This window comes from Cololabis saira, chromosome 14 (assembly GCF_033807715.1).
Source record: "Cololabis saira isolate AMF1-May2022 chromosome 14, fColSai1.1, whole genome shotgun sequence".
NCBI lineage: Eukaryota > Metazoa > Chordata > Actinopteri > Beloniformes > Belonidae > Cololabis > Cololabis saira.
The window spans coordinates 35,266,650-35,289,161 of record NC_084600.1 but is presented as its reverse complement, the minus strand read 5'-3'; the positions used below and the strand labels follow the sequence as shown (position 1 = coordinate 35,289,161).

General features: G+C 38.3%; 1 protein-coding gene across 1 annotated transcript in view; it reads right to left on the bottom strand.

The window, feature by feature from the left end:
- Positions 1-1,916: 1,916 nt before the first annotated feature.
- The window catches only part of grk6 (G protein-coupled receptor kinase 6), a 275,750-nt gene continuing 255,154 nt past the window's right edge, over positions 1,917-22,512 (bottom strand). The window contains exons 7-16 of the mRNA XM_061740551.1: positions 15,541-15,604; positions 13,954-14,094; positions 12,255-12,445; positions 12,125-12,162; positions 11,137-11,226; positions 10,249-10,457; positions 8,273-8,410; positions 5,848-5,985; positions 4,675-4,809; positions 1,917-2,872 (exon numbers count right to left, since the gene is read on the bottom strand). Of these exons, the coding sequence (XP_061596535.1) occupies positions 2,822-2,872; positions 4,675-4,809; positions 5,848-5,985; positions 8,273-8,410; positions 10,249-10,457; positions 11,137-11,226; positions 12,125-12,162; positions 12,255-12,445; positions 13,954-14,094; positions 15,541-15,604 (1,195 nt within the window). The 3' untranslated portion in view covers positions 1,917-2,821. The remainder of the gene's footprint in view (positions 2,873-4,674; positions 4,810-5,847; positions 5,986-8,272; positions 8,411-10,248; positions 10,458-11,136; positions 11,227-12,124; positions 12,163-12,254; positions 12,446-13,953; positions 14,095-15,540; positions 15,605-22,512) is intronic.

Here is a 22,512-nt window from a genome sequence, read left to right as displayed (position 1 = left end):
CAAGGAAACTCCCTCCGCTCACAACAATGGAACTTTTATTGCCCCATATTACCTCAATTAGAGTCATTTTTGTAGCACTGCTTTGATTTCGGTGAACAAAACCGCCCAACATGACAGAGTTGATAAGTTTTGCTGAGTGCACACTAGCAGCAGGGTCTGAGAGTAGATGAAAGACCTGTTTGCAGTTGCTCCCACATATTAAATCAAGAAAAAAAACAACAATAACACAACCATTTGTACATTCAGAGGTATTTCATTTTAATAGCTTAGAATCAGAGGCCATATTCTTTAAGGAAATTGCTGTTGCAGCTGAGGCAGCAAACACACCAGCTTCAGTCACGGGGTCGGACCTGAAAGCTTCAGTTACTCTTGTTGTTGCCCCACATTCAGGGACTTGTGTGGTGCGTGTGGGTGAACTGATCTTTGGACTGTCTTCCTGTAGAGGCGTGAAACAGGCAACAGCAGAGCCAAGCTGCACAGTCAAGAAACCATCAGAACGCCATTTGCTTGTCAGCAAAGTAAAGAGAAAATGAGAGGTAGACCGAAACCCTGAGAGGAATCTGATGTCGTGTTTTTGCTTTTTCTAAATATAAAAGAAAATCTGAAATGGAGTGGTTTATGATGGTGCAGGTGGAGTTAATATCTCCAGTTTGTTGTGGATTTGCAAAGAAATCATGAAGAAAATACTGCAATATTCCCTTGCCTGTCACACATTTACAGTATCTGCCAGCCTCGGTCTCCTGAAGCCAAAAAAAAAACCGTTAACACACTGATTTTTTTTAAAAACAGATTGATGCTGAGCTCCAGTAAATCTAGTATTTGGATGGTCTAGTTAGATGAGTTACCATGACAACGGATAAGCTGCATACATGGGAGAATAGCTCATTGACTTTTCTAAGACCCCAAATCCAGATGGTTTGAAGATGCTGATTATCCAGAGCAGGAGCAAAACATGGGAAATGGAAGAGGAAGTTGATTCTCTCTATCGTCACGGTGAAAGTACGTTTTCTGGAAATGAAACGGATGATCTTGGAGCACTAACAAGGACACAGCAGGAATATCTGCAGTGCAGGTTTGTGTGTTTCACTCAGAGTGAAGGTCTGGCTGAAGAAACATATCCCAGACTCCCATCACCTCCCCCAGAGTTCAGATCACACAGGCAACAACACGGTTATATCTTTTTTTGCTTTCTCTTTCCTGTCAGTGAGCGACCTTCACGGTCAACAATGTCTATTGCATCTTGTCTGTGCAAATAAACTAGAACATTCTACTAACAGTACATTTCAGTCTGATACAGTATGTGAGCTTCTGACCATTTCAGCAACATTTACACAGGAAATGTGGCCACTGTTTGCACACTTGGGTGTGCAGGAAACAGCTATTTAACAGCTGCTGAATCAAGGACAGCAGCAGACAAATATAAAAGTCATTTTGTGTTTGCATCTAAAAAGCAGTGGCATGTAGTCCAAAAAAAGCTCTTTGTTTTTGTGCAATATCACTTGTGATGCTGCCCAGGTTATGAATTGTTTTTTTTCCCATCAAACTCCCTCCCATAGAATTAAATTTTATGTTGTTTGATACCTTTCTACTCAGAAAACATACATTTGTCAACGGCAACGTGTCATATCAAGAGGAGCAGGTTGTAAAACTGACTACACATTAATAGTATTATTTATTAAAGGGGACATATTCTAAAAGAAATGACTTTTTATGTTGGTGAGAGTATTTATTGACGTGTCTGATGCAAATAACAATTAAGAAAAAAACTAACTAACTAAACTCAAAAACTGACCCTTTATTTGGGGGGCGAGGTCTGAAAATATCTCTGAGAGGCGTTCAGATTTCAGTATTTCTCTACGCTGCAGACCCAGATCAGAGCTGACAGACTGCAGATATGACAAAATGATTAACTAAGCAATTTTTTCTCTCCTTTTTTTCCCCCTCAAGGACGTTAGCCGAAGAACTCCTCTAAAGTGGTTAAATTTTTCTCCTTTGTATTTTACATAACAGATTTTATTTATTTATTTTATGCAATGCATGCTGGTAAATGCAAGTTTGGACCGTCGTGAGTGATGACGATGATCAGTTTCTGCATGATTGGAGTGAGCGTCTTCTCAGCCACATCCTAAAACCGGCATCTAACAACAAGGGTAACTGGAGCTTCACAGACCCAAGGTGTCGATTGTCTTGAGAAATCCATCAGGAAAAATCAATTTGAACAATAAGTTTGAGAAAAACAAAACAAGACTGCCAAAGCAGACTTTATAGTTTTTGACTTGAAATATTGAAACCATACTGTCAAAGCAAAACGAAGAGAGGAAGGAAGAGTAAAAATGCAGCGAGGTTGGTCACAGCAGATTGGAGGGCAGACGGAGTGAAGTGGTCACAGTTCATGGGCTGAAAATCACTGCTTCCCCTGGACAATGTGGGAAAACGAAGTGATCTAGGAATGCTCAGTCCTCTCTTGGTAACCACAGCCACAGTGCCCTCGAGCAAGGCACTTTTACAGCAGGCGCTTGTTCCAGTGGAGCCGCTCGGCAGCAGCAGCTCTAGGTTCAGTGTGTAAATGGAAGAAAGCGAAGCCTTCCCTGAACAAAAAAATATTGATTTTTTTTTTTTAAAAGAAGCAATAAAAAAAAAATTATCTGTCTGTCTTTGTCTCCAGTTTGAAAGATGTCGACACACAGATATTTCATACTTTTAAATAACAATAAACATTATGGCTATGCTGAAAATATACATTCTGACACTTAGATATAGTACTACCTTAAAAATACAAATGTGCAAAAGTTGTAAACAAAAGGTTATGTGCATGAGTGTGTCACAGCCTGGTGGGTTCCTCGTCGCTGTCGCTGCAGTTACCGCAGCATTCCTGCAGGGGGAAGCAGAGAGAGGAGAGAGACCAAATTCAGTTTAGGCCTGAAAGAACTCACTTGTAACTTTAACAGAGGTGTCAAAAGTATTCACATTAATTACTCAGGTAGAAGTATAGATACTAGAGTTTAAAAATACTCCTGTAGAAGTTGAAGTATCAACTCAAGTTTTTTACTCAAGTAAAAGTATAAAAGTACTGGTTTCAAAACTACTTAAAGTATAAAAGTAAAAGTAATATAAGGGGGAATAAAGCCATTAAGGACAAAAGCCATTGAAAATGAATGCATCTTAGTATAATGCAAATATATTAAAGAACCATATATGTGTACTATTGAGCATTAAAATGTGTTTCAGAGAGCAGAAGATATGATGACTAGTTGCCTATAAGTATTGTAATGGTGCAAAAAGTCAAACTTCAGAGGCATGTTATCATTTATCCTAACCTTTATTGGAATGTACATCCAAGTTTAGTTGCAGGAATCTGAGGGCAACGGATGCAAGAACAAAACTGGACAAGAACATGAACCACAAACATATTCACTCTATCCGGATGGAGCAATTTAACTGGATAGTTTTTTTTTAAAGGCCGAAATGAAATAGAGTAACGAGGCTGTTTTTAAAATGTAAGGAGTAAAAAGTACAGATAATTGCGTGAAAATGTAAGGAGTAAAAGTAAAAAGTCGTCTGAAAAATAATGACTCCAGTGAAGTATAGATAACCAAAATTTCTACTTAAGTAAGGTAACGAAGTATTTGTACTCCGTTACTTGACACCTCTGAACTTTAACTTGGGCTAGAAGAGGTTTTAGTGGGAAAAGAGAATAATTTTCTCCTAATCTGCATTGCTGCTGCACTAGTTCTTGTCTCTTCACAAGGACCCCCCCCTTCCAAAGACCAAAGTTAAGCCTCCAGAGTGATATTATGCAAATGTGTGTCATCAAAAAGTCATTAACGGTACATAAAGGATGAAAATGTCGAGGACAAATGAGGCGTTTCAGGCTGCTCTTCTGTTTATATGCTTTAAAAATCTGCAGAACTTTCCATGTATTTGCAGAAACTGTTAGAAATGCCTGAGTGTCTTTTTCCCCACACTTTTAAATAAAATATCAACCTTATATAAAACTTATAAATTACTCTTTGATACACATTCTATTCTCAAGCACTGAGGGCCTGAGAAGTCACATTTTCTTTTCATGTAACCATTTCTTTTGTGTACATAGCAGCCTAAATTCCAGGTTCTTGTTTGTAAAATTATAAAATAATATAAAGTATATTTATAATATAATTGTAATAAAAGATGAAATATTCCGCATCATGGCAATGCATTAATCAGGAGATCAGACTTAAGTAACAGATATCCAGGACATTTCTAAATATTTATATGTTAAACATGTTATCGTAGTTAAACAAACGATGCGACTGTGTTACTTCCAAATGCAATTTAACAAAGGGATTCAATTATTAAAAAATAAATGTTTCAAGTTGGTTATTAAAAATAGATAGGACTAAAAGAGAAAAACTTTTGGGGTGATGCACGGAATTACGGCTGAACACAGAACACTCGTACTGTTGCTCCAGTTCACCCATTTTGAACTGATCTACGTCTTCGTAGCCCGGGGACTGTGAGGTTCATTTCATGCAACACTTCCTAATAATTCTTGAGATGCACCATGATGTTCCCCTCATTTTGTGTTTTTTACCTTAACTGTACATATAACGATGATCAAAACAATTCATGAACTGCACGGTGGACTGATCCGCAGAACCAGCCTCCCAGTTCCGACGAAAAGACCCGACTGACCTGTCTACCGAACAGTCGCTGCAACAATCCCTGTTTGGGTGGAGGAGACGGCTGTCCTCTCCAGTCCAGGTCGGGAGGAACCACGCCATCCAGGTGGAACACGTTCAGCTCTGAGAAACACTCCGTCTCGATCATCTGCAGGAGGACAGACCACGCCTGAGTACTTCTGCAAAGGCTATCTTTGGCATTCAGATGAAGGAAAACTGAGATTCAGCTTGTTCTGCGACGTGACTTTATTCTCGTGATACTGTACAGGACTGTCTCAGAAAATTAGAATATTGTGATAAAGTCCTTTTTTTTCTGTAATGCAAAAATGTCATACATTCTGGATTCATTACAAATTAACTGAAATATTGCAAGCCTTTTATTATTTTAATATTGCTGATCATGGCTTACAGTTACAGTTACAAATATCCTATCTCAAAAAATTAAAATATTCTGGGAATCTTAATCTTAAACTGTAAGCCATAATCGGCAATATTAAAATAATAAAAGGCTTGCAATATTTCAGTTGATTTGGAATGAATCCAGAATGTATGACATTTTTGTTTTTTTAAATTGCATTACAGAAAATAAAGAACTTTATCACAATATTCAAATTTTCTGAGACAGTCCTGTTTATAAATTTCCCCTTAGAAAGAAGTACGAGGAACACATTCCCTTCCTCAACTGGGCCTGACCTGAAGGTGGTACTTTAGAGTGTACCCGTACTTTCAAGGTGAGGGCTGAACATTTCTGATTGGTCGAGGACTCCCAACATCTTGTTATCACCTTTCAGTCTCAATCTTGTTTTTGTGCATCTTTAACTCTGTAATGACCTATCTTTGTTGTTTTTTCCCCGTTAACCCTAATCTAAAAAGTGAAGTGAAAAAGTGTTTTCCCTCCAGCAACAGCCGATTCCACCAACACAAGCGATTCACAATGTCTCAACGTCTTAAAGCAGTCTTGAGCAGCTGCTGGTGAGAACTCATTATCAAAACACAATTCATGAGAATTTCAAAGGTTTTTTGGTCTGTTTTTTGGTATTTTATGGGTTTTCTATTGTTTAAGTCAACTTGGATGAATAAGACTGTGCTGCAAAGCCACAAAAACAAAACCGTCAGTCAAATGCCCCTCCAAGCCCCCCTGGTTACAGTTAATTGTGTGATGTCATGATGACTGCACAGCTCTGACCTCGTTCTGCCAGGGAATCGAGACGCAGCCGGTGGACACTTTGCCGTAGAAAGACTCGTCCTTCGCCTCCAGCTCCACACCTTTCACGGTGGAGAACTGCTCGATGTCCAGCACGTCTTTGCAGTAGATTGCCTGAGGCTGTAACACATAAACACAAGAAGAATATGAAAACGGACACAAACTGACAATGTACAAACCAGTTCAAGTCAGAAAAAAATTGGAATGTGTAAAAAAATTGGTAAATGGAGCGATTCCTGCATTTACTTTAACTTCTTGTTTGTCTCAAAAATGTTCTCACAATCTCTACAATGGACAGATCAGGATGACGGGACATTGTAGTTCCTGCATCCTCGTCTTCCTCAGCCATGCCTTTATAATATGTGCAGAACGTGGTTTTGAAGTGCATGGATTTGCACCCTCTGCCTTTGCACATTGAAACTCCTCCAGATGATATTTCCCCCTGTTCAGTGGTGAAATATCCAAATCTCTTCCAATCTGACTTTAAAATATGTCAAAGTGAGCGTCAAATGGCTGCTTGTTTCTATTTTAATTTTCCAAACTGTTCCAGCATAACTCTGACTCTAAACTGCACACACAACAGAACCTTGTCTGAAGTCTCTGTAAGCTGAATAAAAACAAAACTGAGGAAAATTTCCTTCAAACCAAAGTTAAGGTCATCTGTCTGTCCGTCTGTCCGTCTGTCTGTCTGAGTGACCGGCTGTATTTCAACATCAATGCTCTTACAGGAGCATTTTTCCAGTTAAAACACTGTGCTGGTTAATTTTGCATATGAATCATGTTGGAGCCTAAATGACATTCTGATTAATCGGATTAATTACGTCCACTTCCTGTGCTGCAGGGAGCAGCAGGTCTCTTTTTAAAGACTTTCTCACCAGAAGTTTGACAAGATTTATCTGAATTAAAAAGTCCCATTTTTAATATCTGTTATGAAACACCTCTGACTGGCATGACATCATGATATGTTTTAGTTCTCAATGAAATTACTTACATCTGAAGATGTTGCAAGAACTACTTACTGTACAATCAGACATTCTACTTTACAGTCGTTTACAGGATCTAGATTGTGCAAACCGACATTTACCTAATTTTCTGAAAGCAAAACATTTGTTTTCTTTTTGATTTTCAAGGCAAAAAATATATAAGCAAATGTCGAAACTGGTTAAACTTACATCTCGTGTTTCTAAACACCAAAAATAAAGATGATAATGTTTATTTTTATTGCTGTTACTTTTTAAATCAAATAACTACTTGTTTGTGTCTTTTTATGTGTTATTTCTATTAGTTCTGCATATTCAGGATGCTTATTAGCAATTCGGGTACTTGAGTCTACCGACAGCACGAAAATGTGTTATAGGTCAGTGATCACAGTAAAGAACATCGGTCCCAAAGCTCTACAAGTTAACTGCAATCCTCAGAGTTAGTCATCAATCTCTGTTTCATGCCATAACCACTGAGACATTCATCACAAACGTGTCTTAATAAATGTAGAAAATGAAAGTAGAACATTTGATTGAAAACACAACATGAAAGTTATGTGTTCAATCAAATGCTTTAATGGAGAAAAAGAGGCGGTCTCACCAGACCCCTCAGTTTTCAGCATGTGTTGCCGGGGTGATAAACCGTGATAAGAAGTGAAACTATGGGCAGAAATATGTGCCACTAGAAACTGAATTTGAATCATTTAGATTTGAATTTGAATTGCTCAACTTGAATAATTGCATTAAAAAACCGAATCTGAGTCACATAATTTGAATTTGTATTGTTTAATGTTCTGCAGAGATTTTTCTACAAAACGGCAAGATATAAATCTACACTTTTTTACACAGAATGGAGAAAACACAATAGGTTTCGAAATATCTAGCTCCCATTGGTCGTTTATATCGTTGAAAGAAAATAAAGGTTAGGCTACGTGAAAAGGAGTTCTTTGTATCTGCCCTCGATTGCTCTTCCTCCGGAAGACCCGGATGTCTGGCACAGTAAAATTGAAATTGAATTGCAAGAACTGAATTTGAATTGTGAGAACTGAATGTAGATTCAGTTTTTCAATGCAATGATTCAAATTAAACAATATAAATTCAAATTATGTGATTCAGATTCAGTTTTTTTAATGCAATTATTCAAGTTGAGCAATTCAAATTCAAATATAAATTATTCAAATTCAGTTTCTAGTGGCACATATTTCTGCCCATATTAAACTGAAAAACAGACCTGAACCTGAGAATCTAAGAGCCTGGAGAATTTGGATGAACCAACATATCAAATAAACAATCAAGCCTCAAACGGGAGCCGTATTTGTATTTAACATGATGTTTCAGTGGCCCTGTCCCACAGGTTGATAAAAACCATGACTGCCCCCACATCTGCAGCACAAATCTCCCTGAAATCTGAGCAGATGCAAACTTACATCAGGGGTGAAGGGCGCCTGCAGCATTCCGGCCTCCAGACGTTTGAAGTTGATGGAGCAGAAGAGAGGATGGGCTTTTACCTCAGAGGCTCCGCCCCCCTGGGAGCCCAGCCTCTCTGTGGGATCTTTGGCCAGCAGCTGAGGGGTTAAAGAATAATATTCATAACCACAATCCGACAGCTTAGCAGACATCAGTGACGTTGTGTCACAGAATTGTTCATCCTTCAATAATTATTCATAACTTTCATGCTCCAATCAACTCTTCAATGTGGACCATGTTTGGTGGAGTTGCACCCTGGGCATAGTTTGATGTTTCATCACGCTGCGATGACGTTAGCGTGATTACAGCTTTTAGTAAAACGGCTTTATTTCATGTCCTTCATAAAAGTATCTCTTGTTCAAAAACAAGTAAACAAACTACACCCTGAAAGGTTAGGCTCTGGGGAGCTTAAGATAAGATAAGATATTCCTTTATTAGTCCCACAGCGGGGAAATTCGCAGTGTACAGCAGCAAAGGGGATAGTGCAAAACAAGAGGCTTCAATAAAAATAATAATAATACAATAATAATATCAGAGTATGACACACTATAAACAGTACTGGTATATATATATAATAATAATAAAAATAAAAAATACTGGTATATAAAATAGATAACAGACAGATATTTACATAATTGCACGTTGCAGTGAATGATATTGCTTATTTTCCAGTAAAAACAACACTCTTCCTATTTTTATGAATATAGCTGCAATTGCTTTTCCCATTACGTCATTGACAATGTGATTGGAAACATCTTTTATATTTTTTGCATTTTTAACACCCTAAAAATAAAAGGTGCTGTGAGGTGTCACAACAAATCAAGAATAACTTCACAACAATGAGGCTTAGATTACAGGATAGGTTTCTAGGCTTGGTTTCCATAGATACGGAAGACCACCAAATAATGTATTTCTGTAAACATCTCAATTAAATATACTATCGGCGTCGACACGCATACATCTACCGGTACTCATCGGAGCAAGACTTATGGGACTTTGGAAGTGATACTGATTTAGTGATAAGTAGGACCCTCATTCATTCACTAGATGGCAGCAAAGGACCACAAAAAATATTTAAATAGTTGAATTCACGTTCTGCAGCTTTTCTGTGTTTTTGAATCTGCACCTGCAATGCAGTTCAAGTGAAGCGTGCACAACCTTCAAAAAGGACCTTTCATTGAGAAAATACATAAATGAAGTTTTTGTTCTTGAGTGAATATAGTTGAGTTTCCAAAATGAATACCAACTCAACAACGTTGAGATAACGCACTTGTTACTTTGTTTGGTGCCACATAAGTCTGAAAATACGTCAGTGAGACGTTCAGGTTTACAGGGTAAATCTCAGAATAAAGGTCATCTACGTAGTATTATTCACTAAAGCAAGTCGCAGGAATCTGTATCAACTTGTATATAAAAAAGCAGAATTCATCCCCTTTAAATGATGTGAGTGGGATATATCAATCGAAGTTTGTCAACTGAATCAAAATGAAATATGTAAATTGTCAAAAGTACCTTTAATGGTCGTCTGACAGATCATTAAGTCCTACTAAACAATGGATAGATGTCACTGATCACACCTCATGCTTAAAATGATGGCATTAAGAAGACAGATTGAAGCAACAAGAACAGTTGAGCCATTTTAACTTTGAAAAAATAGAAAAGAGCATAAGTCATCATATAAAATATTAGAAGAGGTATAAATGCTACATCTACACCATTTAAATGTGTGACTGGATTATTTTCATGTAAATAACCCAGAAAATATTTGAACATGGTCAGTGCCAATAATATACTTCTGCTCACTTGCCGACCTGCTAATTTATTGAAACTATTGAAATGTGTCCAAGTTGCAAGGTTTAGATATTAGCAAAAAGGAGCAATGTCAAAGTGAGAACGCGAGCGGTGCGTCTGACTGCTGGAATCTGCGCTCACCCACCATTTGACAGAAGGACTTGGCGTCCTCGGAGAACTTGCTGGAATATTCCTCCTCCACATCCTTGACCAGCCGCTCCACTTCCTCCCTCTTGATCTTCTTCTTCCTCTGCTGGAACGGGGACTGGCCCTCGACCATCTCGTACACCAGGCAGCCCATCGCCCACCAGTCGGGGCTGAAGGTGTACCGCTCATTTTTCACCACTTCGGGAGCTGGAGGAGCGAGGGGAAGAAGTTAGAAAACTCAAAAGAAAAATGTCGTCCTTCAGTACTTCAGCTGCTTCTTCGGGACTTCAGTACTCACATGTAACACTCAAGTAAATCTACCGTATTTTCTGGACTATAAGCCGCACCTGCATATAAGCCGCATCTGCTCTATTTTTTAAAAAAATAATTAAAAAAAGATATACAAGCCGCACCTGCATACAAGCCGCAAGCTCTATTTAAAAAAAAAAAAAAGATATGCAAGCCGCAGATATTTCTGTTATTAAATTAGATATTTACTACATGTACAGAAGGATTTTGAACTGTAAATGATGTACATGTTTGTACCTAAATAGATCCTTTCCTAACAGTGTATTTTAACACGGCAGAAACTTTGCTGATTAAAACGGGACAGAACCAAGAGAAAATAACCGGTATCTATTTATCTGTTTGAAATATGCTTCTACCTACTTCTATCTGCTAAAGAAGAAGTAGCGTATTCTTCTTTGCATTTATTTTGTCTTAGTTTTGATTCTAATTCCGGTTAGAGCGCCCCGAGTGGTGGAAGAAAAATCCACAGAATAGCTGCACTTTGTATAAGCTGCATGGTTGAAAACCTATGAAAAAAGTAGCGGCTTATAGTCCAGAAAATACGGTACTTCCTGAACATTATTCACAGGATACATACCCATGTATCCCACCGTCCCCACCCGGCCCTTGATGGTCTGTCCCTCTGGAACGTAGACGGCCAGACCCAAGTCTGATATCCTGATGTGGCCTGAAGACGCAAACACATACAAAAAAAGTCAGATGAGGACTGAGGGGACTATTGTGACTAATGCAAAGCTTTTTGTGTACTTTTATCCATTCATCCACTGTCCATGACGACTCCTCCTGAGTCCACTGTAACCTTATTCTCTTGGATTTTTGAAGATAAATCCCAATTCCTTCTGCTGATTCCTTACAATTTGCTCACAAACATTGGCTCCTGTTTCTGCCAGTTTCAACAAAAGTGTAGCTACTCGGACTCACCGTTAGGCCTGTGTTGAAAAAAATCGATTTCCCAATTCTATATCGATTCTCATATTAATTCCTAAAAATCAATTCATATCTCTAGAGATCGATGCCATGTTTAAAGCCTTTAAATATGTTTAAAGGTATGAAAACATTAAAGTGTTAGGTTATAATTGCATAAATTGTCTATATTTCATTACTTTATATACTGTCTTGGGGTTACATTTGCAAAAAATGATAAAAACCAAATGCTCAAAAATTAAAAACCAAAATAGACCGAAAATGGAACAAATAAAAACGGAATGTGGGAAAAAATAAAACCGATTTCATCCGTTTCTGTTTCCTCCCTGGATCTGTTTGGTAATTCTGACCCACGATGTTTCTGAAAGCAGTTCTATCAGCATTCTGGGAGCTGATTGGTCCTTACAGCATCATTAGCTGCCAATACTTGCTGTTTAATCTCAATATAATACTAGTATTAATATGTTGCAGAACTACAGTCATATAATTCATGCAACAGCTCAAAAAACAGTTATTTAATAACACTAACCCAAATCAATATCTGAATCGAATCGAATCAAATCTTGATAATCGATTCTGAATCTTAAGAATCGGAATCGAATCGATTCTTGACATTTGAATCGATCCCCAGTCCTACTCACCGTGGTCGTCCAGCAGGATGTTCTCTGGCTTCAGGTCTCTGTGTGACAGAAGAGGACGTGGAGGGTGAGGGTCAGGTCAAAGGCGAGAGCCAATGAGACAAAGATACCGGCACTGTCCTGGGAGGTTTACCTGTAGACGATGCGCTCTCGGTGCAGGTCCTCCAGGCCGCAGCAGATCTCTGCAGCGTAGAACACGGCCCTCCTCTCGTCGAAGCCGGCGTCGCCCATGTGATAGATGTGAAACTTCAGGTCTCCGCCGTTCATGAGGGTCAGCACGAGACACAGAGCGTCCTTCGTCTCGTAAGCGTACGCTAAACTCACCTGTACACAGGAGGAGTGCGTGTTTATTAGGGCTGTGTTGAAAAAATTGATTTTCCAATTCTAAATCGATTTTCATATTAATTCCTAAAAATCGATTCTTATGTCTAAAGATTTATTTATTTATTTATTTTTTTTCCCATCATTACATTTTCGCCCGGTGAACTTTAATCCCAGTAGTCGGACACACAGTTTGTCATGACACTTCTGAAAAATGCCAGGGGCTTCATGGCAATATGTGTGCGTGGTGACAGAATAAATTAGATAAGCTAAAATGATTTGTTTACTGCATGAACTGTTGCAATTTCTCTCTTTTTTTGCACTTTAAATGGATATTGAAAGGCCTGTTTGAGTTATTTATTTCTTAGTTATTTCACAATAATTATTGTGAAATTATTATTTCACTAGTTATTTTACAGTCATATAATTCAGGCAACAGCTCAAAAAAACATTTTAAATAACACTAAGCCAAATCAATATCGAATCGGATCGAATCAAATCAAATCGTGATAATCGATTCTGAATCTTAAGAATCGGAATCGAATCGATTCTTGACATTTGAATCGATCCCCAGCCCTAGTGTTTATGCTTTATTTGCACGCAGGTCTGATCAGAGGCAGCTCTGGCGTACAACAGATGTTATTAACTACTGTCAGCTGGGGTTGTTCTCTCATACCAGATACAAATGAAATATGGCCAAACACCGCAGTGAACACTGCAGCCGATTAAGCACTATCCAAACCAAATGAGCTGACTGAAGGAAATCTGGAAGAGAATCAAACCACAGCAGAGACAGAACCATCCCGGGTTCTTCTTTTAATCAAGTGTGGCCTAAATAAGGTCTTACTGACGCACACAGAAAGCAAACTGAATCCATAAAAAGCCAAAAACCACAGAGCCCAGCTGTTTCAGGAGACAGAGCCCCTTTCAATAATGAAATTGTGCAGCAAACCATCGAAACATAACCCACGAGACCAAGCACACATTGCTGATATTAACCTCACTGTTGTCATATTGGTTTTATTTGCAGACGCTGTCATTCTATCTGATTTTATTCTATTTTTTTTTAGCTCAAGTCTGTATTTGAAGAACGCTGGTCTTCAAATCCAGACTTATAAGAAAACTATTAATCTCCCGCGTAGCAGCCACCTGTTCATCCTCTTTCTGGTTTTAAACATTCCTGTGGACTGTTGGCAGGTAAGAGGAGGCGCATTTATATTCTTATTGTTGTTTGTATTTAAAAAAAAAGCAATTTGGCCACAGTATTCTTCTGTTATTCAGCTCAACATTCAAAATAGTGAAGAAAAAGGCAATCGGGGGGAGAGAAGAACTTGTAAACCTTAAAACATTACCCAAAAGGACATGCTGAAGGTGGTTAACTTCACACCCCTTCCACTGACTTTTACGACCTGTTTTCCCCACATGTCTGTGGTTGCTGCACTGGGCCTTTGTGGGGCAGCATCCATCTATAAAACAGCGACCACACGGATCGGAGCGGAGCAGGCGCTTACAACAAATCTGCTGTTGACTTTCTCCAGGATCTGTTTCTCGTTGAGCGCCATGGACTCTCCTTTCCTCTTCTTTATCCTCTTCTTCTCCAGCTTTTTGCAGGCATACATTTTCCCCGTGGCTCGTACCTGGCACGCACACACCTGCAGATCAGGGAGACGGGGAGGAAAAATTCAGACGGAGAAGAGAAAAATAATTATAATAACAATAAAAAAAGTCTAACTTATACCTAGCACTTGAAATGTGAAGAGAGTGAGAATAGAGCAAACATTTATTTTTCCCTTTTGTGGGTATTTTTTGGTTTGGATGTTAATTATGTACGAGTCAAATCCATTTTGTGAATTCAACTTCCTGAAAGAAAGAGTAAATGTCAAGAAAGCTTTGAGAGTAATTGAAAGGTTTGGAAACAGAAAGTGACTTCTTGTTCTTAAGCCGATTTCTAGAAAGTTAGTACTCACACAGCTGATTTCTGCCAAAAAACACCTCAAAGCTGTTTTTGTGTTACAAAATAAGTGTAAATCCAACACATTTGATTAGTTTTATTCTGCTAAGACTTCACCAGAATATACTCAATGAAACAAACTGTGTTGTGGCGACAAAATCACTTTACTGCTTGCTTTTGAAAAAAACACAATCTTTTAGAGTTTAAAGTTTCAACAAAGCAAACATTTTCCATTTGTTCTCATCTCTTCTGTCGGGTCACTGCATTTCATAAGCTGAATTATCCGTGGCATTAGGTTATTTTTAAAGCTATTTCCCCCCCTTTCTCCTCAACTTCACACATTTCCTCCGTGTGTGCCGCCTCTGCAGCCCGAGAGCCAACCAAGCGTGATCCAAACCAACAAAAGTAACCCCAGCTCCAACGTCCCTCATTATCTCATGACCCAGTGCGCCTACATTTAATCAGTTATCGCCATGAGACCAGTATGGAATCAAAAGACTGTTTATTACATAAATATGTCGCATAGAGCCGCCATTCAGTGCCGTCTAATAGGATTTAGACGTCACAGATGAAGTTCCTCTTTTCAGAGGCCAGAGAGAAGATTCATTTAGAAACACTGCACTTCATTGCTGAGTAACAGCCTGTTGACAGTTTTTCACGTCCCCTTTTTTTTCCTTTTTCTTTTTGCTCTAAAACATAACCTGAAACTGCGCAACAGCTTCCATTTAAAGAAATATCCACTGCTTCCAACGTTTTCTTTGTGGTCTGTTTTCCCCGGGAGGGGTCTATGAACAAACCACAATGTGATGAAATGTCAGCGCCGCGGCCCTGAAAGGCCATCAAGATAGATCTGAACAAAGCTAAAGTATAATGCAGTTTGTTCAAGCACATGCCTTTTAAGGATCTGAGAGCGTTAACCGCATTACGGGAAAGAATTTTAATGTACCTACACATGACATATTATTTCTCTTTGTATTTTTTTTTTTCTTGCAGCAACACAAATAAAGAGAATTTCTTTCCATACGGCTGGAACCAAAGGGAAAATTGTGCTATAAAAAAAGAATTTGGACCCATGTAGACTGAAACTGATTTGATCAGATGGGAATTCAAGTCAGCAGTTGAGAAGTGAAAGACTGCAAGGACTCACCTCTCCAAAACCTCCTTTTCCTAAGACTCGGTACTGTCTGAATGTGTTTTTCGTCACCGGCTGCCTATTGGACAGAGAAGGACATGTGTTGCTCCAAACTGTGGTTTGACATGAAGTTACTTAAAGGAAATGGATTTAGGACAATCAGGACAAACGTACCAAAAAGAAGTTTGCACTTAGGAGTCTCTGGCAGGTAGGCTTTTGCAAAGGCCAGACCCAAAAGTTGCTATGATGAGCGGGTTGCAACAACTGGACCTGATCCTAGACAGGTAGCATAAACCCCGGGCTTCCAGCTCTATTTGAAATCTTCCAGGTGGATTTAACCATTTAACATACTGCTACAACTTTTGATCATCTGTTGCGACTACTGTTGCTACTTCGTCTCAAGTAATATTACATAATAATATATAATATACAAGTAAAATTGAGGTTTGATGGTGTCAACTAGGGCTGGGCAATTTTGGACAAAAATAAAATCCCAATTTTTTTCTCTGAAAACCCAATTTTCGATTTACATTTTTTCGGTAAAACTACAAAAGACAATGGAATAAATTGTTTCAAATATTTTATCTTTATTTTTAAAGAAAAATAGCAAACAAATTTCCCTATTGGGAATGAAGTGCAATTGAAAGATACTCTAAATCCTCCTTGAGTTTAGTAAAGTGACAACATTTACAATTTTCTTGACCAAACAAAGATGACTAGACGAGCTCTGTCTGTATTGCAGCCAGCTGCAAAAAAGGAAAATCGATTTTCCGATTATCCTTTTTTAACATCGTCTTGATTAATAAATTCGCTTTAGATTTAAAATCGATTAATCGCACAGCCCTAGTGTCAACTGTAAGTTACATAAAGTCTTCTGCCAGAAAGACCTGAAGGCAAACTTCCATGTGCAAATGTGAAAGAAGAAATGTAGACTTAAAAAAAAAAAAGTACAACCGTGTTTAATGTAAATTAAGGATAAATGTCGAGGAAGTGAGTCATCAGAAATGACTTTAGAGAAGCGATTGTTGCTGCCCATCTATTTAGGAAGGGTTAGAAAAGCCATTTCAAAATGATTCGGAGTCCATCACTCTGCAGGAAGAAAGATTATTCACAAGTGGAAATACACAAGAGGGCGGCCTGACTTCCCAGGAGGGATCATCCCAGCAGGTGACCGAGCTTTCTGTACCCAGAGTCGCAGCCAAACACAGGCCCCTCACCTGTGGAACAAACTCCCAGACTGCATCAGGGCTGCTGAAACTCTCAGCCGCTTTAAATCGAGGATGAAAACCTTTTTATTTCCTGCTGCATTTCAGTATTGCACTGTAACTTTTATTCCTCACATTACATCAGTTTTCTTTTCTTTTTTGTTACTTTTAAATTCTGCTTTTAAACTCTTTAAACTTGTTTAATGCTTTTATGTAAAGCACTTGTCTTGTACAAGAAATGTGCTATAAAGAATAAACTCGCCTCTGCTTGCCAAGCTCACCCCAAGTAGAGAGCAAGCAACGCTCCGAGAGAAACTGTAAAAATCCCAAGAACCGGATCTCACGCCTCACCAGCCATATTCATTAGGGAGGTTCATAACGGTAAAATTAGAGAAAGTCTGAACACTTACGGCTGTTTTGTTCTCTAAAACAAACGTGGCAGCGTGGCTTATGTTTGCAAGACTGTAACTCAACAAACCGCAGGACGGCTATAAAGCGGCCTTGGGCAGACAGGAAGTGGTCTTGTTTGGCAATAATGCTCATAAGGTTGCATGGTGATAATGCACCACCATGGCATATTTTTTTATGCCATAATTAGGCCATCTTTTGTTTATTGGTTTATTTAGGGAGGGCACCTTACAGTCACTGAGTCAACCTGAGTCTCTCTTCTGCATAGCATAGACTTCTGGGGTAAAATATGAAGCCATCTGTCTTAGGGCTGGGCGATATGGACCAAAAGTCATATCTCGATATTTTCTAGCTGAATGGCGATACTCGATATATATCGATATTTTTTCTGTGCTATAATTGGGGTTTCCCCCAAAGCATTATAGCATAGCATCTCTGTTAGCATCTCTGTTAGCTTAATTTTTTTCTGAGGCAAACCCTTAAAAAAACAGTCAGTTTTAATACAAAGCCTCGTGCCAAATGTCACACAGGTTCCTTTATTAACAGAGGTCTGCACAATATCAAAATGTATAAAACAAATGAAATAAAAATAAACTGCCTGCATATAGAATAAAAATGCTTCTTGAATAAAACAAAACAAATATCCCTTTCCTGCATAACAATTAAATTAAAATACACTGTGCAATTAATACAGTGTAGACAGTAACAGGCAGACTTTTCCACTGAGGTTGACAGTTGTGCAAATAACAAAACATTTGTGCAAATTTCAAATAAAACATTCAAGTCAATTTGTCACAAAATAAGCTATAAATCATTAAAAAAAAAGAAAAATCAATATAAACGATATTGTCTCGTACCATATCGCGTTTGAAAATATATCGATATATATTAAAATCTCGATATACCGCCCAGCCCTAATCTGTCTGCAAACTAAAGCTAGACCAAACTTGGCTCGTGCAACAGGACGGTGGAAGCATCAAGATAAGACGCCCGGTCACAGTCCAGACTCCAACCTGAGCTCTGTACTTCCGCTCCCATCTGCTGTGGTGGGAGCTTCAAAGAGAGATGTGCGACAACAGACGTGTGTCACGCCCGATAAACTGAAGGAACCGTGTAAAGAGACCCATAGATAGGGAGTCCAGTCCAGAGTTATTATCGTTCACGAAAACGAAATAACAAAAACTAAAATTGAAAAAACTATTTTGTTAACTGAACTAAATAAAAACGAAAATTAAAAGACAAAAACGATAACTAACTAAAACTATATTGCGTGTTTAGAAAACTAACGAAATACTTATTTATTTATTAGTTTCTTATCTTTTTTTTTTTACTATCCTACCTTGAGTAATTTTATTTTGGATAGTGGTATGTTTTCCTTCCTGTTTTGATACCTTTGATACCTTTGTGCACTTGTTTGTTGTTCAATGTCTGTTTTATTTTGATAAAAATCAATAAAAATCTATTTAAAAAAAAAAAAGAAAACTAACTAAAACGAACTGAAATTATACATAATAATTATAATAATAATTTCCTCCGTTTTGGTCCTTGTCAATATAGGCCTCTTGGTATGATCAATTTATTCAGCTCTGGCCATTTATCTCCAACTGGCAGCTACGGCACCTTAACGCCTCACGGTCCGTGACGTCAAAACTAAAACTAAAACTAAAACTAAAATTAATAAAAACTAAACTAAAACTAAGCATTTTTGAAAATATAAAAACTAATAAAAACTAGCAAACCCACACTAAAAACGAATTAAAACTAACTGAATTGAAGGAGAAAAAGTCAAAACGAAATAAAACTAAACTCAAATGAAAAATTCTAAACTATTATAACCCTGGTCCAGTCACCACAACTTCTCCCCTGCAAACTTGTTTTTCCCTCCGCTACCAATCGTCAGATGGATTCATGAGGATCACAAACAGAGTTATAATGAAGAGAAGCAGCACAGATCTGGTTCCTCTCGGGATCAGCACACCCACCTCGCCTCCGCCGCCGCCCGTTTGGTCATTCAAGCAGCTGATCTAAATGGATCCTTGGGCAAGCACTCATTAAACATTATGGGGCATTTACTGCTTGATGAGCCCTCGGATTGTGTTTCTCCTGCTTGTTTTGAACATGGAACATCCATCAAGCTTTTATAGTATTCTTTGGCAAACAAGTGTTTTGTTGACTTTGTTTATTTAAGTCGTGTTCAGTGGAACAACATTTCTGCAGCCTCTCATGGTTAAATTACTGATCGGGAGTGAATTAAAAAAACAAGCAAGACTTGAAGGAGGCTCCTTTTACAGGTTTATGCTCAGATTAAAATGAGAACAAAAGCATTAAGAGGGGTTGCAGAGACTCTGATCGTGCAGGAGACACTCTGGGAAGCTGAGGCAGGATTAAAACAACACAGCAATGAAATTGGACGGAAAGCTAACCAAATATTCTTGGATTACTGTAAATCCCAGAGCGACCCTGAATTAGACCTCCAGGGCTCAGCCCATTAGTCTGCAGGTGTACACTGTTTATTTGCATTTGTGGACTGTTTCCAGCCTGATTAATGCTTTAGGTCCTGCCGGTAAGAGGATTTCTGTAGCGTATCGGCTTATTAGTCATGTCTCTTAATTTTTTTTGTCTGTAATTTCAGCAGTTAAATCCAACTACTGGCCTTTCCTGTGTTTTTTTTGTCTTTAACTTTTATTTTACCAATATCAATAATGGGATTGTTCTTTGGAAAATGCATGTTTCACATTAACCAGAAGATAACCGTGCTTTGCATAGCAGTTGGATTCAAAAAACAAAACTCCCTTTTCCTGGTGCTGGCATGTTTTATGATGCTTTGCTCAGATGAAAAGGCAGAAATACAATGGCTCACTGTATACCTGTTCAAAGTCTGACATCTAACACGGCACACTTTATTGCGCCTACTGCACACATGCTGCCATTAGTCAAATCACAGAATTTAGTTGGCATCAGTCAGGTTTCTTGAGATAAACGAAGGTGGACTCCGCTCTGATCCAGATGCACATGAGGCTTTTTGGCAGCCGCCAGGAAGGAAAGATTTATTCCCATTTTCATGGTTTCACAATTTTGAATCCTTTTTTCCCTTCAAAAACAAGACCTAAAGAAGAACCATATGTCATTTCTTTTCTCTTGCTACGTCTGCCAGCTGTTTCCTCCAGTGCTAAAACAAGCTACATCTGAACTTATCAAGAACACAATGCGAGATAGCCAAATGTAAATACTCTGATTATCTACAGAAGTAAAAGTACAACTACTACAGTGGTGAATTACTATTCTTCTACAGTTTGATAATCAGTATCAGTCTGTATTACAAACCAAGGGACAGTAAAGTTACAAAAAATCCTGATCACGTAAACGTTTGGAAACCTATAACAAATAGTTGAAGCCATGGCGATGGTTAATACGAAAAGTAAGAACAACCTTAAAGGGGACCTTTGAAAAACATGTTTTTTCTTGCTTTAACATATATAAAGTGGTCTCCCCTCAGCCTGCCAACTCAGAGAAGGAGGAAAGCAACCAAATTCTGCATGATCCATCCAGTGTGATGTGGCTTCTACGAGCCGTTCAGATTCTGCTCCCGTCGTTACGTAACGACGGGCGTGATTTACATAGTTTGGCCTCCGATGCGTGAAACCACACCCACAACTAACTCCGCCGGCCGGAGCTTCCGCCATTTTTCCGTAGCGGTGTATCGCGTCATTCAGGCAGCCAATCAGCACAGAGCTTAATTATCATAGCCCCGCCCACTCAGAATCCCTCATAGATAATGAGGTTAGAGAATGGGATAATAAAGACATGGCTCAGAGGCTGAATTTCTAATTTATTTAGCAAAAACAATCAAAAGCTTGTTTTTAAGACATTCAAGGCCTGTTTAAAATAGGTATTAGATGCCATAATAGGTCCCCTTTAAGAAAACTGTCACCGGTGATTAGGGGTGGGTATTGGGAAGGACCTCACGATACGATACGCATCACGATACTTGAGCCACGATACGATACACATTGCGATATCCCGATTATGCGATATCCCGATTATTATATTCTACATAGTTCACCGAAAAATTTAAAAATGCATTACACATCTTAAAATCCAAGTTGTATATATGTACATCAGATGATAGTGATGGATCTTAAAATCCGAGTTGCACGTTCATCAGATTATAGTGACAATTCATGGGACAAACTGAGTCAAAACAATGTTTTATTATAACTCTACAAGCTAAAGTTACAACATATTTGTATATGTTTTTCATATTATTTACATCATATGAAATTAACATTAAATTTAGTATGAGGTTGCTTTAATTATGTGGCAAATGATAATAAACACAAGAAAGATGGTACTAAAACCAAGGACAGGCGCAGTGATCAGTCAGTATAGATATAAATTCATAAATAAATAAACCTCTGTCCATTATTTTTAATTTTTTAAGGACAGGCAATTGTGTTATATAAAAAATAAATTATAAAATGAAATAAAACCTGAGCTCAGTGCAGGGCCCTCCCAGGGTTGGTAGAGTGTGGTAATGCCCAGGACTGTCACTTAGGTAGGAGCACTGGGTGATATAATGGGAAAAAAATCGGGGATAAAAAATATTTAAAAAAAAAAAAAAAAAAAAAAAAAAAAAAAAATCGATATTCACATTTTTAATATCGATATTGAATCGGCTGGAAAAGTATTGCGATATATTGCCATATCGATATTTTTGCCCACCCCTACCGGTGATTTACATTGGTGGGGAAAAGGCTTCAGTTTGATAGGAAGCATAAAGATTAGACTCCAGACCAATGGAAAAAGGTTGTGTGTTGTGATGAGTCCAGATGTCTTCTACTGAAGGGAGGTAAGTGCATCAAGATAAGCGGGATGCTTTACCCATCAGTCCCTGCTGTGGGCTCAACAGCATTAAGTGCCCAAAAAATGCCCAGGTTGGTCTGAATGAACAAGAGTCCACAAATGTTCCCCTATAGAGAATCTTTTTTTTGATCAAGTGGAGATGATTTACACACTAATGCCACTCTGGATGGAAATGAATGTTACAACACTGGATAAGCTTACTGAAATAATAGCAAGGTTATTCTCTCAAAGCTAAAAGTGATCCAACAAAATATCAGAGCGTCTGATTCTTCATTGGACCAAGCAGTTCAACAGGTTACTGATACAGTTTAAATGTTAACAAGGGGGGGGCGTGACCCAGCGTGACCCAGCATGTAACAGAGTTCTGACGGACTTTTCTTTTGTCCAGCATTCCTTTAAGAGTTTAAGTTTGTCATTAAGACAAAGCATATCATATTTAATCATCTTTCCCATTATTTTTATAAGCTTCTTTATGAGCAACAGTTGCAGAAGGTGACATCACTCCCTAATA